Source organism: Populus trichocarpa, chromosome 3 (genome assembly GCF_000002775.5).
Source record: "Populus trichocarpa isolate Nisqually-1 chromosome 3, P.trichocarpa_v4.1, whole genome shotgun sequence".
Lineage (NCBI taxonomy): Eukaryota > Viridiplantae > Streptophyta > Magnoliopsida > Malpighiales > Salicaceae > Populus > Populus trichocarpa.
This window is the reverse complement of record NC_037287.2, coordinates 10,767,800-10,785,607: the sequence shown is the minus strand read 5'-3', so window position 1 is coordinate 10,785,607 and position 17,808 is coordinate 10,767,800. Positions and strand designations below refer to the sequence as shown.

At 35.5% G+C, this 17,808-nt stretch overlaps 2 protein-coding genes and 1 long non-coding RNA gene across 5 annotated transcripts; 2 read left to right on the top strand and 1 right to left on the bottom strand.

Annotated features, from left to right (window-relative positions):
- The first annotated feature begins 1,463 nt into the window (after positions 1–1,463).
- LOC7471648 (plasma membrane ATPase 1) lies at positions 1,464–8,232 on the top strand. The gene is made up of 21 exons (XM_024597538.2): positions 1,464–1,598; positions 2,107–2,194; positions 2,701–2,820; positions 2,950–3,048; positions 3,146–3,283; positions 3,394–3,528; positions 3,747–3,926; positions 4,135–4,341; positions 4,438–4,557; positions 4,779–4,898; positions 5,190–5,312; positions 5,397–5,501; positions 5,588–5,894; positions 5,971–6,209; positions 6,302–6,334; positions 6,456–6,537; positions 6,623–6,783; positions 6,964–7,173; positions 7,289–7,471; positions 7,557–7,735; positions 7,837–8,232. The coding sequence occupies exons 2-21, from the start codon at positions 2,141–2,143 to the stop codon at positions 7,928–7,930; spliced, it is 2,889 nt and encodes a 962-aa protein (XP_024453306.1). The 5' UTR covers positions 1,464–1,598; positions 2,107–2,140; the 3' UTR covers positions 7,931–8,232.
- LOC112326947 (uncharacterized) lies at positions 7,190–9,340 on the bottom strand. The gene is made up of 2 exons (XR_002980946.2): positions 9,057–9,340; positions 7,190–8,533 (listed from the first exon to the last, which is right to left on the bottom strand). It is a non-coding gene; the product is annotated as an uncharacterized LOC112326947 (long non-coding RNA).
- Positions 9,341–12,886: 3,546 nt separating this feature from the next.
- LOC7471647 (nudix hydrolase 8) lies at positions 12,887–16,789 on the top strand. Of its 3 annotated transcripts, none has more exons than XM_024597540.2 (9): positions 12,887–13,436; positions 13,896–14,173; positions 14,279–14,344; positions 14,520–14,657; positions 14,790–14,867; positions 14,983–15,033; positions 15,186–15,220; positions 15,505–15,613; positions 15,737–16,024. In XM_024597540.2, the coding sequence occupies exons 1-9, from the start codon at positions 13,295–13,297 to the stop codon at positions 15,809–15,811; spliced, it is 972 nt and encodes a 323-aa protein (XP_024453308.1). In that variant the 5' UTR covers positions 12,887–13,294; the 3' UTR covers positions 15,812–16,024. The 3 variants fall into 3 exon arrangements, with proteins under 3 accessions (XP_024453308.1, XP_024453307.1, XP_002304298.3); XM_024597539.2 differs by lacking the exon at positions 15,737–16,024 and adding an exon at positions 16,238–16,789 and having other exon boundaries at positions 12,890–13,436; positions 13,899–14,173; XM_002304262.4 differs by lacking the exon at positions 15,737–16,024 and adding an exon at positions 16,238–16,789 and having other exon boundaries at positions 12,893–13,436.
- The last annotated feature ends 1,019 nt before the right edge of the window (positions 16,790–17,808 follow it).

The following is a 17,808-nucleotide window of genomic DNA, read 5'->3' as shown; positions in this document are numbered from 1 at the left end:
CTAGGGACAATGATTTCAAGAATTCGACAAGTACGACGCCACGCTGTATACTGTTTGATATTTTAATTATTTTAATGTATTAATTAATATTAAAAATATTTTTTCAATAAATAGTCACTCATATAAATACTTAATATAAAAAATTGATGGTGGGATCCACGGCGGTGATGGTGTTGTTTTGAAATTTATTCTTTTAAATCTTTCTTAAGAAATACCATCACTCTAATTATTATATATTCTTAACTACATTTGCTTTAGTATGGATTTTTTAAATTAATTTACATTGTTTTTTTAACTTTTAACTCGTAGAAATTTATAAACATATTTAGTTAAAAATATTTTTTTATTTAAATAGAGAATCAGAATGGAGTTAAAATTCTGGTTTTATCAAATGTTAAGATTTTTAACTTTTAACTTATATATTCTAACTTGTAATACATTTATTCTTCAAAAAATAATTTTGATTTACTAAACATATATACGTACTAATAACTTAAAGTTATTTTAACTTATTTTATTAAATTATTTATGAAAAAGAATTGAATCAACATTTAAGATAAGAAATCATTTTTCACAAGTGAGTGATATTATAACAAATTTATATTCATTTTAACAGGCACAACTATTATTGGTGTCTCCTGAAGCTTTCGAGTTGGGTAGATGGCTCCAAAGCATATAAAATTAACATTATCCTAAATACAATTTGATCACTTTCATAGTAAAAAGGAAAAGATACAACTGTTGCTGAAGGTAAGCAAATGAAATGTCCGAAACGACGTATTTAACAGCATACTCTTGTAGTCATGCAGAAAAAAAATATCCACAGGATCACTGTCTTGTCCTAGGGCACAGTCGTGAGTCGTGATGTTCATATACGGTTTTTATCCCCAGGCATCGTATAAGGAGAACACTACTGCATACAAGAGTACTCTGTATGGATAAAGGAATGCACTGCGAAGTTTTTGGGCCTCATGACTCCATATAATCAAGGACAGAAGTCAAAAAAGAGAACCCTTCAAGCAAATGACAATTCTTCGAAAAAGAAAGAAAGAAGCAAGTTATATCATGAATGACAATGCCACTTGGCTTCTTCCATTTTGTACAGACAAAAATAATAAGATGTGCAAAATGCTCTTTTTAAAAAAAATTATTTCCACAAAGAAATCCAGAAGTCGACCATCTTTGGAAGCAGTTTGGAAACAACAATATTTTTCTGCTCACTTTGTTGCATAAGTTCTGATGACGGAGTTCCAGAAGCCAACTTTCTGTCTTTTCTTTGCTTCTTGTAATCAATGATCTTTACGATATTTCTCTCTTTCTCCTTCTTCCTTTTCTTGTCTCTCCTCTGGCATTGAGTTGTTCGTGCGTCTTATGCTAAATGTCAATCTCTTTAATATTCTCTCCTGGTTCTAGCTGCCTTGTGCCTTGGCTGTTCCTTGTATCAGTTTCGTTATAAATATTCATTGATTTCTTCTTCTCTAAACACCTTCTCTCCTATAGTACGAAATTGCAAGAGCCGGTACTTTGGCTTTTGGCTCCAAGGAGTCCTGCCTGCTGCATGATAAAGAATTAGTGCCCTTTTCTTGAATTCTATTTAGGTACATTGTTTGCTTAAATGATTTTCCTTACATATATAGATATAGATTTGTACGTACGGTTCATGGGATTTGCCCATTCATCTTAACTCTATTTTTCCCCCACATTTCATGATTGATAATTTGGGAATGAAACGATCTGCAATTAATATATCAATTCTGCAGCTGTTTAGCTATATATCTCAAGGTGAAAAGTTATTTTATGGAACCAAGCTAATTGCAGAAGTAGGATTTGAAAATTTAGTTTCTTTACTTTCTCTTGTGTGGTCTCAATAGTCAAGGCACCGAATGATTTCTTTGTCGCATCACTAGATTGTGAGCCGACTCAATTCGACCCTGTCCCTCAATTCTCCCTAGAGAGAGGGTAGTGTATAAAGATTGGACAACGATTGCCCGAGCTTTATGTATTTTTTTTTCAATAACTCATTCAAAAGAGATATATTGTGCTTTAAAAGTTGATGGAAAATGGATGTTTCCTAACATTAATATTGCAAATGCCCTTGAAATGAAGGTGGGACTGGAGGAGCTGAAGGAGGAATACTGCAATGGACAACACAGCAAATGCACTTGAAGCTATTAGCAAGGAAACTGTTGATCTGGTACATATTTATGAATAATCTACTGATAATGTGCTCTGAGGATCCTAGTTGAACCACAATCACATTCTTAATAGAGAGTCATAAAATCTATTTCAAATGTGCACTCTGGAAATAAGCGCATAATAGTGTTCTTATTTTCAATTGTGGTCTCCTATAATTAGTAAGGGATACAAAATTGGATCCATATCCTTCATGGGATGAGGGCAATGTTATCCCTTCCACCAGCTACAACATCTCCGTGAACATCATTCTTCTATATGCATCCTTTGATTTGTTTTTATTGCCATGTGATGAGCCAGAACCTGAGAAGGTAAACACCAGAGGAGAAAATGTAATTTTCTCGTATGGATTCTGTCACAGAAAGACCATAAACTTTGTCATGGAATAAAATAACAATAGTACGGATACAAATCATTCATCTCATACTCACTGCCTATAAACAAGTCTAGATTAGTTGAAAGGTCTTTTAAGGATAGCGTTCTGATAATCTGTGACTGTTCTGGCAGGAGAATGTCCCTATTGAAGAAGTTTTCGAGAAGTTGAAGTGTACCAAAGAGGGTCTCAGTGACGATGACGTTCAAAAGCGGTTGGGGGTGTTTGGATACAACAAACTCGAAGAGAAAAAGGTCTAGAGAACTGTTTCGGCTCCAGTTTCTTTTCCTTCGATTGTAGTTGATCTTGTTGCTAGTTTCCTCCGCAACTTCATGTTTTCCAGCTTCCTATGTCAAAACTCAATCCCATTATTTGCATTACAGGAAAGTAAAATACTCAAGTTTTTGGGCTTTATGTGGAATCCATTGTCATGGGTTATGGAAGCAGCAGCAATTATGGCCATCGCACTTGCACACGGAGGGGTAATTATCTTATGTTGAAATCCCCATCTTTGACATGATTGCACTGCAAGCAAAACAAGAGCTAGTGATTGATTATTGTGAGGCAATCATTGTGCAGGGTAAAGGTACAGATTACCATGATTTTATCGGCATTTTGACGCTGCTTATTATCAATTCAACCATCAGCTTTATAGAGGAAAATAATGCTGGAAATGCAGCGGCAGCTCTTATGGCTCGGCTTGCACCAAAAGCAAAGGTTCGGGATTTATTTCTGTTTCTTTTCGATTTCTTTTTTCTTTTTTGTATCTTACCTATTCTCCAACTATTTCATCAACTTTTCCTTTCCCTTACCTGTTCATGTAATAGGTCTTACGTGATGGGAAATGGAGAGAGGAAGAGGCCGCAGAATTGGTCCCAGGAGACATTGTTAGTATCAAATTAGGTGACATCATTCCTGCCGATGCTCGATTGCTTGAAGGAGATCCTTTGAAAATTGATCAGGTGCCTGACCATATAAAGCACGTTTTGGAAGTTGTTGCTTGTACACCGTTCTTTGAATTTGTAGCATCATTTAACAATGACATAGACTGTTGGAAACCCAAGGCCCGGGAAACATAACACGAACTAGAACTATGGAAGTTGGAGACTAGCAAGAGTATTTATCTAAGAAATGTTTCTATTCTAAGCTGTTTTTTATGTTACTTTTCTTTCCTTTTTAGTCTGCCCTTACAGGAGAGTCGCTTCCAGTAACTAAGAATCCTGGTGATGGAGTTTACTCTGGTTCAACTTGTAAGCAAGGTGAAATTGAAGCGGTTGTTATTGCTACTGGAGTTCATACCTTCTTTGGAAAAGCAGCTCATCTTGTGGAAAACACTACACATGTTGGGCACTTTCAGAAGGTTAATCTCAGAATTACTTAACTTTTCGAATACTGATTAAAACTTGATGTGGTTGTGTATAGTGTCAACCAGGCACGCATATTGCTCTCTCACATTCAAAGAACGGAAGTTATATACCCCATTCATAGGATATAGTCTTTGCATGTGACTTCTGCTAAACTATTACTAACGCACATATAATGAGAGATAATCTTGCTAATTGTTCCAGGTCTTGACTGCAATCGGAAACTTCTGCATCTGCTCAATTGCCATTGGGATGTTGATTGAAATCATTGTAATGTATGGGATTCAAGGAAGGGCGTATCGTGTTGGCATAGATAACCTTCTTGTTTTGCTCATTGGTGGTATCCCCATTGCTATGCCTACAGTTCTTTCCGTAACCATGGCTATAGGTTCTCATCGTTTGTCTCAACAGGTCTGTGAAGCTGCGTGTCATAATCATGGAAAACTGCAGTAAGGGGATAAACCAGTTCTTGTAGGAATCGTTAACGATAATCAAATTTTCATGCAGGGGGCCATAACAAAGAGAATGACTGCTATTGAAGAAATGGCTGGGATGGATGTGCTCTGCAGTGATAAAACAGGAACTTTAACTCTTAACAAACTTACAGTCGACAAATCTATGATAGAGGTGCTACTTTTGATGCTATTTTATCAAGTCTCCTCAATATTTCTAGGCAGTATATATGTACAAATTCCTATTAACTAGGAACTTACTTGAGCAGAGGAGTACAGCTTTATGATATATGTATTTTTGCAAGTAGAATAAAATTTGTCTTTAAATATCTATCAGAACAGATTATATATTGAACTTACCTTGTGAGACGTTTGACCCCATCCATTTTATTGCAGGTTTTTTCCAAGGAGGTTGACAAGGACATGGTTGTCTTGATGGCTGCAAGAGCTTCACGGTTGGAGAATCAAGATGCTATTGATGCAGCCATTGTTTCCATGCTGGCTGATCCTAAAGAGGTAGTGCACCTTGCCAATTAAATAAATGTTCTCACATTCATGCGGATATATTGTTTTTAATAATATTGTTAAGGTGTTGTCAAGTTGCAAGAAGTGGATGTTTACTTCATCATATGCAAGAATTGCTATGATTCTTCCAGGAAAACTGTATTTGGCCTGCTATATCTTTCAAAGATTATAGCCTTTTCATTTGTTCATGAATAATTAGATAATCAGTGCCTAAATTATGGTTGGTATTCTGCATATTCTGTGCTCTGTCAAAGTAATTAAATTTTTTTGTGCAAATTGAAGGCACGAGCTGGAATCACAGAAGTTCACTTTCTTCCCTTCAATCCAACTGACAAGAGGACAGCACTTACATACCTAGACAGTGCTGGAAAGATGCACAGAGTGAGCAAAGGAGCACCAGAGCAGGTTCTTAGTTAGAAGTTTCGTTTCTAATCTCTTCAATCCTTATCATAAATCCAGAACTTATGCACTTCTTATGCGGAAATGTAGATTCTCAATCTGGCATGGAATAAATCAGACATCGAAAGAAGAGTGCATTCCATAATCGATAAATTTGCTGAGCGTGGACTTCGATCTCTCGGTGTTGCTCGACAGGTATAAGCTTTGATTTTCTTATTTACTGTTCTAGGAGTTCGTTCCTCAATAGAACTTTTAGAAATGGTCTGTGCTATTACTTACAGGAGGTGCCTGCTGGTAACAAGGACAGTCCTTGTGGGCCCTGGGAATTTGTTGGTCTTCTCCCTCTTTTTGATCCACCACGCCATGATAGTGCTGAAACTATTAGGAGAGCTCTAGATCTAGGTGTAAGTGTTAAAATGATCACAGGTGACCAGCTAGCAATTGGAAAGGAGACAGGAAGGCGGCTTGGTATGGGAACAAACATGTATCCATCATCCTCTTTGCTTGGTGAAAACAAGGATGGAGTTGGAGCTCTACCAATTGACGAGCTCATAGAAAATGCTGATGGTTTTGCTGGTGTTTTCCCAGGTAATTAGGTTCATTACAGTTTGTGCCATGGTGAACCAACCTAGCGTTCCCATCTGACATATTATGCCTTTTGTAGAGCACAAGTATGAGATTGTGAAGCGATTGCAAGCTAAAAAACATATAGTTGGAATGACGGGCGATGGAGTTAATGATGCACCCGCATTAAAGATAGCAGACATAGGAATCGCGGTGGCAGATGCAACAGATGCTGCTCGTAGTGCCTCTGATATTGTTCTGACAGAACCTGGACTTAGTGTAATCATTAGTGCTGTTTTAACCAGCCGTGCCATTTTTCAAAGAATGAAGAATTATACCGTGAGTTGATACAAGTAACTGCTGAATTAGGGGATTATACATGACTAAAATCCTTAGTACACGTTACCTAACATTCGTTTTGTTTCTTCCAGATATATGCAGTATCAATCACGATACGTATCGTGGTAAGTTTCTCGTTCTCTCTTCTTGGTTCCTGGAATACTAGTTCCTGAGGAGCTCACCATATTTGCAAGATGTAGCTTTCATCGGTCACTACTCATTGGCTACTGGATATTGTTGTAACAGATGGGGTTCATGTTGCTTGCTGTCTTCTGGAAGTTTGATTTCCCTCCCTTTATGGTTCTCATCATTGCCGTTCTCAATGACGGTGAGCATTTTTGCAAAATAAAATGCAATTAGCAATCATCTTGACATGCAAATTCTCATATACCTTTCTTTCAACTTATTTCCAGGAACAATTATGACAATATCCAAAGACAGAGTTAAGCCATCCCCAATACCAGACTGTTGGAAGCTAAGTGAAATTTTTGCAACAGGGATAGTGATTGGCAGCTACCTTGCTGTAATGACAGTCGTATTCTTCTGGATGGCTTTTAAAACCGATTTCTTTCCGGTAAATGCATCTATTGCTATCATGTTTCTATAAGCATTGTGTTCTTAATTTTTCATTGTAGGGTAAAGAGGGAACCTGGTGTTTTCTTTTTGAGTAAAAATGCAAAGAGCTATCAGCTCAACTCATTTGCATCATACACTGCCTTTTGACAATATCTACATTTCCGTTTTGTTGTCGCAGAAGCACTTCCATGTAAAAAGCTTTAACCAACATTTGGATCTTTCGGATAAAGTTCTCTCCAAGGAACTGAATGGACAGCTAGCATCAGCCGTGTACCTTCAAGTTAGCACCATCAGCCAGGCTCTAATATTTGTGACTCGTTCCAGGAGTTGGTCATATAAGGAAAGGCCTGGTCTTCTTCTTCTTTCTGCTTTCATCATTGCTCAATTGGTAAATGCTTCGAAACTTGCAAGTTATTAAACAATATTTCATTGCCTGAAAGATTTATTTTTACTTTCTAGTCCAAAGAGACTACAGTTCTAAACTAACTGTTTAACTGGTACAGATTGCAACTGTGATCTCTGCCACAGCAACATGGGATTTTGCTGGAATCAGTAAGATTGGCTGGCGCTGGACTGCTGTCATATGGCTATACAACATTGTCACATACAAGCTGCTTGATCCTATCAAGTTCGCTGTTCGATATGCACAGAGTGGCAGAGCCTGGAGTCTGGTATATAACCAAAGAGTGAGTGAAAGAAAACCTTAATCGTCTTTCATTTAAATTCTTGAAAACTTCCTTCTGAGATTTGGCCATTATTTATTGTTCTCAGACAGCAATGACCACCCAAAAGGACTTCGGTAAGGAAGCTCGAAAAGCTGCGTGGGCGGCTGAGCAGCGAACACTTCATGGCCTCCAATCTATGGAAGCAAAATCGTTCTCCGAAAAGCACACTTTCAGGGACATTAACATCATGGCAGAAGAAGCCAGAAGACGTGCAGAGATTGCAAGGTTTGGTCTCTTTCCTCCGAATTTCATATTTCATGCTTATTCATCACGATTCCACTTACGGTATTGCATACAAATTTGATGTCTCTTTTCATGCCAAGCAGATTACGAGAGCTTCACACCCTGAAAGGCAAGGTAGAGTCCATTGCCAAGTTAAGGGGTTTGGATATTGATGTCAACCCCCACTACACAGTCTGAACGATGAATTCATTACGCAAATAAAGTGCCTCCTCGGAAACCGATTAACCGGTAGAGAACGGCCGCAGTACAAGGTCTCAATGGTGCTTCTGCTTCAGCTTTCCTTTTCTCCTTCAATTTACCCTACGCTGTGCTTGTTCACCACCATTTGAATGAGGTGCACCAAGCTCAAATATTCCAAGTAAAGTATCAATAAAAGGTCGAAATTAGATGGCCATTTTTTGCCCCTTCATCAATGTTATTGCAATATTTGAATGTAATAATGAATTCTCATCATAACACAGCTTTGTAGAACAATTAAATTTTTGTTTTTCAAGGGAAGTCCTTTCACTACTCAAAATAAATAAGAAGCCCGAAAAAGATTGCATTCCACTGTAATCCAATCATCATAAAAGAAAGAAATGCTTAGTCTAAACTATAGTGTAAGCCATCAAAACTATAAAAGTAGGAGAGAATCTTGTTCAAACCATTCACGTATAACATGTTTAGTAATATTATATAGGATTTGATTGAGAAATTTTATGACGATAAAGGTGTAATTAACCAGGGAAGTGATTGCAGAGAGACCACAACTGGGGAGACCCTTTTCTGTTAGCATACAAACTGCAAAAGCAAAACATCAATGAGATGAGCAGCCTCGGGAATGGCAGAGGCAAGAAAGAAAAAAAAAATCCAGGAAAAGCATTCCCGAAAAAAAAAAGAATTGAAAAGGATGGAGTGAAAAAAAGATGAGAAAAAGCAGAAGTAAAAAGGCAATCTTTGGGTTCTTGAGCCTGGATTTTTCTCAGTTTTGATTTCTTACCAGAAAAAAAAACCAGTCAATATAGAAAGCTAAAAAAAAATGAAACCAGGACCTGATCTGAATGGTTAGGAGGGTGCCTCTAAAAGGAGCCTAAAAATGGTAGCACACCCAAAATCAAGCAACATCAGTGAGAGTGCCTATGAAACACGGACAAACAGAGCTCGTAATAAAAAAATAGCTGACAAAAATTATGCAGCCTAGCCAAAATTGTGGAGAAGTCAGCCAAAATCGAAAGCAAACAACAGATTTCAAAAGAATCAAAGAACCCAACCGAGAAGCCAGCCAAAATTGACAGGAAAAAAATGAGAAAAGCTAGTGCCTAACCCAAGTAGCCCCCCCGAAAACAGCTCAAGCCAGATACTCCTGGGCAGCAAAATCTCCATCAACCAAGATTAGTCGATCACACACGAAGGTCACATTCATAGCCTTAGATGCCACACTATTGAAATCCATAGGAAATCACAGTCTGTATCCACAGTGCTTAGCACAGTAATATCGCCGGATGAATTAGTTTTTTTCTGTAACTGTAATGTAATGTGATAATCAGGAATCAAAGGCTATTTGTTTTGACGAAGCTCGCCCAAGCTGTTTGAGTTAGCCCAATCTAAAGTCTGGAGAAAAACCAGCTGAGCAAAGCAGCCTGCAAACCCAGTCCACAAAGAAGCCAGTAACAAAAAACCCAGCCAGCCTCAGCCCATCCCAGTCCACAGGAAGGCAGCCAACAAAATCCAAAAGATGAAAGAAAACCACCCAACCATGTAAAGGACGCATGAAGAGCACTATTATGGTTAGTAGCCATTTGTATATTTCAATTGGCTAGTTTATTTCATCAAGTTGCAAGGAAATTTCTTGATAACTAAAGCTTGTCCATTTTCATGGATTCTCAGGATAGAAATTCTATCACTTAACAGATGGAGGACATTTCAACTAAGTTAGATGGTTTTGAATGGAAATGATCAATCAAAAGTGGTTTATGTTTGTGGTTTACACATAACTTTCTTCGCCTATCCATTATACGTTGCATTGAGTGAAAACTTTATTTGCATAAATCTTCGGCGATGCGTGTACCAAATCAAATTTCTAGTTAGTGCTTATTCCTCATCTCTAATGCACTTTTGTATCTGTAAATCATAAAAATATGCAAATGTTTTAATTCTCACAAGCTTTTTTTTGCTGGGGTTCACGCGACTGTGCTGTTTCCTTCTTGCTTTTTTACCGTTGATAACCTAAACTGACCAAGATGACCTTCTTCTTCCATCTCCTTAATTTTGTAGAATATGCCTTTCTGTTTTCTTATAAAATTCAAGTTGAGATTGCAGTGCTATTTATGGTGAAGTAGTAGGAAAATGTGTTATTTATAGAATTTAAATGTTATTCCTGATAATTTTTTAATTGATGTGGTTTCATGTTTACAAATCCTTGAAACTAAATGCCTTTCTATATGGATTATGTTCGTGATGACATTACAACGAATTTAATAGAACAATAAAACTAATATTGTATTTCGCATGGTTATTTATATAATGTATTAATGATGGAATGCACATTAATATAATTGAAAAATAAAAAAATAATGCATGTCTTTCTTGGTTATTTTATCGCCAACATTAATTTCAACTATCATTTTAATTGAATATATTGAACATGACTTCAACTATGATTTTAATTAAATATATATTTTAATCAAATCAAACACAATTAAAAAGAATTTTTTTTATATTTTTTTCTTATATCACAATCCTAAACATTATCATAATATCAAACAGGAAAGAGGCTGATGGTTGTTGAGGGTTAATGCGCCGCGTGAAAGAGAGTGAAGAGGGTGGTGCTGTGATTTTGGTGGCATAGAGTGGTACGAGAGAGATAAGGCCGGAGGTGATGTTTCTATTATGACATGATATATTAATAAATAAAATTATAGTGTAATTAATAAAATGCTATTAGTTAAACCTGAGTATCATAAAAAAAAAAAAATTATATTCTAATCCCGGTTACTTGGAGTAGTAAAAGAAGCAGCATAAAAAAAATTCAAAAAAAGAAATTAAGGATGTTTGGATTATTATTATTATTATTATTATTATTATTATTTAGGGAATTATTATTATTAATTTTTTATTAACATGGATGTTCGGGTCAGTTTGCACACACCTCGACTAATCTCACGAGCCTTAAAGTTAATAACAATGTAAATTTTTAATAGCTATCATATTAATAATTATAGAATTTAAACTTAAAACCACATATAAACAAATTTCTTGATTTCAATCATTTACGATTGGAATTATTATTATTATTATTATTTGGTAAGGAGTAGCATGATTCTTGATAACGTTCAAATTCTTGATAAGGTAAGAAATCACAATGCCTTGTAAGGAAGAGAGTACATACATGGTTTTAATTATATGCGGGTGTGGTAATCGGTACACAGCATCTCTCAAAAGCCTCAATCCAGATATTGCTGGAGAAATCACGTAGTGCATTGCTGGCCACGTATTTCCCAATCACGCGTTCATGCCTGGAGTATGTTTCACGCACCAAAAATTAGAAGAAAAAAAGATCTTTTTATGATTTCTTTCACCTCTGTCGGTCCAACATAACAGCTTATATAATTGATTAGACTTTGGTAGTGTTTATATAATTCAGTAATATTGAGTTGCGAAGTTACTAGCACTAAAAAAATTACCTATCTGCAATTACCTATGAAAAAAAGAAGATATGAGAAATTTTTTTTGGAAATACAACAGGAAAAAAAGGTTTTGGGAGTGTTTGGAAACGCCGGTCAACCCGTGTTTCTAAAAATTTAAATTTTTTTTATATGTTTTGGATCGTTTTGTTGCGTTAATCTCAAAAATAATTTTTTAAAAATAAAAAAACATCATTTTAATTTTAAAACAACCGCAACCACACTCCCAAACAGCTTATTAGTAAGTGAAGGAGCACCTTTCCATTTCTTTTTAATCTTTTTAAAATTTGAAGGAGATGTTCAATATTAGATATTTTAATGCAATATAAAATCATACATCAACTTATTTAGCATTAAGCTAAATTGATAAAGTCTTCCTTGGATTTAATGTCATTTAAGAATCAGTGTATATATATAGATTTTTTTAGACATGTTTTTCAACATCAATTATTTTTAAGTATAAATTAAAATTTTTATATAAGCATCCAATTAAATAAATCGAGAATCCTCTGTAAATAAATATAAAAAAATCATCACAATAACTTGGGAAAAAACCTTTGAAAGCACGAAGTTGAATAAAAAAAGGATGAAAACCAAGCCTGAGTTAACCCGGGGTAATGTGATAGACATGCAATATGAGTAATAAGAGGTGAGTTAACCCGCAAAACTCGTGGCTTAAGTTATGAGATCAGAATAACTCAATAGAAAATAAATTAAAAAAAAATCACAAAGCTAGTTTTTTTATAAAAAAAAACTAATATCAAATAATGAAATAGAAAAGGAAAATAAGTAAAAAATAAAGAATGTTGACACTCGTTAATTTTTTAAACCCTTAACCCGGGTTATTAGATTGAATGCACCGTATATAAAGAAAACACGAAGCCTAATCCCCAATAAATCAAATATTAAAAGCATCAAATTTAAAAAAAATTAACATTCCTACAATCTCGACTCTAATTCTCTTTCACCATTCATGTCAATTTGTTTGATCTCACCATTGAAAAGCTATTCTAAAAAAAAAAAAATCTAAAATGATTTTGAATACTTTTGACTTTTAAACAACTTTTAATAACCATCCAAAGCCATTATTTTCTTGATTTTATTTCACTTTGTCTTAGGACTGACTTATATTAATCTTATAATTGATTGATATATGTATGTGTGTGTGTATATATATAAAGTTAATTTCTTTCTAGAGATAATAAATGGTAAATATAAAGTTTTAATAAATATCATGATGTTGAAATAAGAATATTTAAATGACATTATTTAAAAAAAACTGAAGATCCATGAATTGTTGCTCCTAATTAAATATCATTAGGGTTGCATGTCTCCATCTTCAGCCACTTTGTCGGTAAATCACCACAAACAAATTCTCTCCAACGGTATCTACATGTCTTCCTTGTAGGAATATGCTTTAACATCCATGCCCTCATGTAAAATAACATCATGTCACCCTTCACATTCCTGAAAGGCGCGTTTGACAAAAATCTCATTTTTTAACACACTCCCTAGTCCCTCCTCTTTCATGACTAGCTGGTTTAATCTTACTTGATATCTTCATTTTACACCACATGTTGAGCAAGATTTCCACTATACTTTAATCTTGGCTTTTTGCACCATATCTTGGTTTTTGTCACTTCATGAAGTTTCCCTGCAGTATTTTTGATTTGTTTGAATATGCTATTTCTTTGTCACGAATCGAACTTGGCCATGCAAACTATTGAAGACTCCGAATGACGAAGAACCCAATAACATTTTCTTGTTATGATAAATTTTTTTTATAACCCCCCTCCCTCCCTCTCTATATATATATATATATGATTGCTTTCGATTTGTAGGGTTGTGGTTAGTTGGGATTTGAGTTACATTTTCATCAATGGAGTTGAAGTTTCTTGATTCCAAATCATCATCTTTATCTGAGAAAGCAGCCCTCGTGGCAAGGACAAAATCAAGTCCGTTTTCCAGTTTCGAACATTCAGTTGGTGTTAAATTTTCTCAAGAGTTCAGTTCTTGCAGAGGTAAGTGGGACTGGTGATGAATCATTGTATTAGCACTACAAGTCCATGCGGTTTTGTTATATTCCTTGTTTTTGTCTGTGTTGCTCAATGTTCTTGGCATTCAAGCAGGGCATTTACACATTTCGATTTGAAGGGTTTGTTTTTGTTTCTGTATCAGACATTTTGAGACCCAGTTCATGCTCTGAGCCATTCTTTTTTCCTTCTGAAGTTATCTGTGTTTTGCCGAGGTTGTTCTGCTTTTTGCTATGTACTCTTTAAACAGAGACCAAGTGCTAGTAAATGATTATAAACGGACAACCATGTCTCATCTCATTAGGTTATAGCATTTACTGATTTCCTGCTCTTGCTTCCCAATTTGGCATAGTTGGTGATTCGGCATTTCATTAACAGAGAGACATTTTTTTTCGCATTAAAAGATGAGCAAATGAGTGTTTTGCTTCCATGGCTTCTTATGTTCAGGAGTATTTACGAAGGCATCTTATTTGAGTTCAAAAGGTACATTTATGCCAAAGAGGGCTATTAGCTCAGTTGACAAAGAAAAAACCGCAGCAGAGAATTACTTTTATCAGATTAGCACAAATGGTGCTGGTTCAAGTCTGTTTTCCAGAAATGTCGGAGTATTTGATGCCTGCGATGACGAGTACGGGGGAGTTGTGGTTGATCCGGATAGATTACCGGTTAATCCAGATGCCTTTGCTCCAATGCTCCAATTTTCCCTTTCACACTGGAAAATGAAGGTAAATTTCTGCCGCTGCATGATCAACTCCTGTGTGGCTTAAATTGTTTCTTGGATACCCTATGTTGGTCACCAAATTGACTTCTACCATGTCAATTTACTGCAGGGAAAGAAGGGAATTTGGCTCAAGCTGCCCCTGGAACGATCAGAGCTTGTTCCAGTCGCTGTGAAGGTAACTTGTGCTCAAACTTAAACATTACTACTGAATTGTTTCATTTCATTGGCTTGAAGCATCTGCAATTTATACCAGTTCATTAAATGACTCAAGAAAATGATGAGGAATGTTTGGCTCCTTCAATCTTTTCACGAGACATGCAATCTGAGTGGATGAGTAAATTGATTAACAGGAAGGTTTTGAGTACCACCACGCAGAACGAGGATACGTGATGCTGACTTACTGGATTCCCGAAGGACCTTGTATGCTTCCTTCTAATGCTACGCATCAAGTTGGTGTTGGGGGATTTGTGATCAATGACAAAAATGAGGTGTGATTATTGAGGAAAAGAAAAGTTTCTAAGCTGCCCCAATTAACTAATTTTGACAAATTTAGATCACCAGTCCTTCAGCACTACAATGGTCTCATTTTTTTTAAAAAGATCTTTGGCAATCAATTGCAGGTTCTTGTAGTACAAGAGAAATTCTATGCTCCATCATTTGCCGATCTTTGGAAAATACCGACTGGTTTTATTCTCGAGGTACGTAATTTTATCTTGAACCAAGGAATCAGCTATTTATGAAAACTTCGAATGAAAGACCAACCTTGATATATCATTTCAGCTTTTAAATCTCAATTGCTAAATATTGTTTCAGTCAGAAGAGATTTACACAGGAGCTGTAAGGGAAGTCAAGGAGGAAACTGGTGTAAGAATCTTCAATCTCGTACTTAATTTATTTACACTAAAATTTCTTTTCCAGGACCATTGATAGTTACCAACTTACATCAGCATAATAAATTAACATTGAACGATCAAGTCGTGCCAATAATGTCAGCTGAGTTTTTGTTTATTTTGCAGGTCGATACCGAGTTTGTGGAAGTCATAGCATTCAGGTTAAGAACTTTTGACTTTGGCTTCACTTGTTTCCTCTCATAGCAATATTCATGCACTGAACAGTTCTGGAAATGTGCAATCGATCCTTTCTTTGCTGTGCAAAGAAAAGAAATGAATGAATGATTTGTAATGGAAGCATCATAGGTTCATAATCATGTATATCTAGCTACAAAGATGCTATGCCTGATGAAATCTTCTAGATACACGAGTATCGGACAGCGCGCACACACATGTATGCCTTTCCCAACACTCTGTCTAATGTAGCCTTCAACACTGATTTCAGGCATGCTCACAATTTGGATTTTGACAAGTCAGATCTGTTCTTTGTATGTATGCTGAAACCCTTGTCAGCTCAGATTAAGGTTGATAATCTTGAAATCCAAGCAGCAAAAGTAAGTACCTCTCCTTACTGATGTGTGTAAGTTAGCTTCACATTATTCATTCTTGCATAAATAATTGTGAAAATTTTGGAAATGAATTCCTCTGTCTGATCAAAGATGTAATTGAATCCACAGAAGCTATGGCTTATTTGTCTCATGCATCACCAATATTCTGACTGGCCTGAAGGTGATTCATTACAATCACAATGATCACACAGTGCTAGCTTGTTCTTTTAGCCGGCCAAACGACGCATGATCATTAGACTACTTTAATAGCTAGCCACTGTCCCCCCGTTATGTGGAGGTTTCGTGTTTTTATTTATTTATTATTATTGTTTTAAGAAATCATATTTTTTAATTTTAAGTTTATTATTCTATGTTTTTGTGGCTCTTTATTTATGATATTTTTAATTTTTTTGGTAAGATTTTATTGTATCGATAATATATATATAAAGTAGTCATCTCACTCCAATATTTCAATAAGATTACATCTTGGGATCAACGAAGAGTACTGGAAATTGAAGCTGAGCTAGGAGTTTTTCAATGGATCTACAATAATGGATTTTACTTGCAAATTTATTAACACCGACTATAGTCTCTAAATCTCCTTAACTTTCTGGTGTTTTCATCCTGCAGTGGATGCCCTTTGTTGAGTTTGTTGCGCAGCCACTAATCCAAGAAGACGGATTGTTCAAGAAAATCATTGATATTTGCCTTGCTCGTTTAGGGAAACATTACTGTGGATTATTACCTCGTCAAGTAGTTTCCAAATTTGATGGCAGGCCATCCTGCCTATACTACAATGTTCTTGACACTGGAAATGTCAACTGCAACGGCAATTGAAGCCATCCAAACACTATTTCACAATTCTTAGCATCCCTTGCCTGTCTTTTCCTGGGAAGCCTCTGGTATTTCCGCTTTGAAGCACGCAACGGTAGCAACTGCAGTGTAAGCATACGAGGCTCGACAAGTTAAAGAGTAAGGCACTAAACATGGAGTCTTACGTTTATTATACCTGATGGGTTGTAACATATAGCTTCAAATATCTTTGATTGTAAATATATGTTCTTCTAGTAGAACGTGGTTATTGTAAATGTGTGAAGTCACCAGTTCTTCTGTTACTAATGGAATTTCACTTATAATTTCTCTTAGCAAGTAGCTAATCTGCCTGTTATGGCATTAAATTTACTAGCTGCGTTTGTATTCGTTGTGATTTCCCAGCTAAACCAATGGAGCATCATTTTGTGTAAATTTAAAGTACTGAAGTTATCCGAGAAATGGAGCGGAGCCGTTCTGTTGCATCATAGTTAAGCTGCATATTGCTTCTGTGTTTGGTGCAAGTAGTTCGCACATGAAAGAAATACTTCGCTATATTTAACAAGATTCTTTCTAAGAAAAGAGATTGCATAATGCATATCAAAGGCCATAATGTATGCAGAAAGCACAAGATTGTAGTTAGGGGCTATGGTTGGCACCTGCACAAGAACCCAGTAAGCTCATTTCATAGCTACAATACTAGCTTTTTGGCCGGCGGAGTAGATTGGTTTTTTTTTTTCAAGCCTAAAAAAATATACTAAAACATTAAGATGTTAAAAATTTGATGCATAATAGCTAAAACACTTTTAAAATACTTAAATAGTGACATATTGAATAATATATTTTTTTTAAAAAAAATATTGAGATGGAGACATATTAGATTGACTCGAGTCAATAATGGTTAACATGTGAAACCCATGATCTAAGATATGAGATCGTAATAAAACTATAAAACGCACATTGAAACAAATGAAAAGTCTAATCATAATGAACCAAATATCAAAGGTAATTTTTTTTTTTTAAAAGCACAAAAAATAACTTAAATAAACTTATATCGATAGCTAGTGCAATGTCGCAGGTCAGGCCAAATTTTTTTAGAAGTAAGAAGAACAAAGTTAAGGCAACGCTAGGACTTCTAATGAAGTAAAAGAAATTCAAGACTTGAGTCATTGAGTCTACTAAGTTCAATAAGTTCGGTTAATTTAATAATATAAAAAGCAATCCTAATCTAATATTTCAAAATTATAAATTATGAAATCTCATATCCGGACTCAATCAAGATGCTCAATTTCCATAAAAAAAAAAGAAAAAAAAATAATTTCAACTCGTGTTAATCTATTAAACTCGTGACCCAAGTCATTTGACCAGAAGCATTAAATTTGGAAACCTTG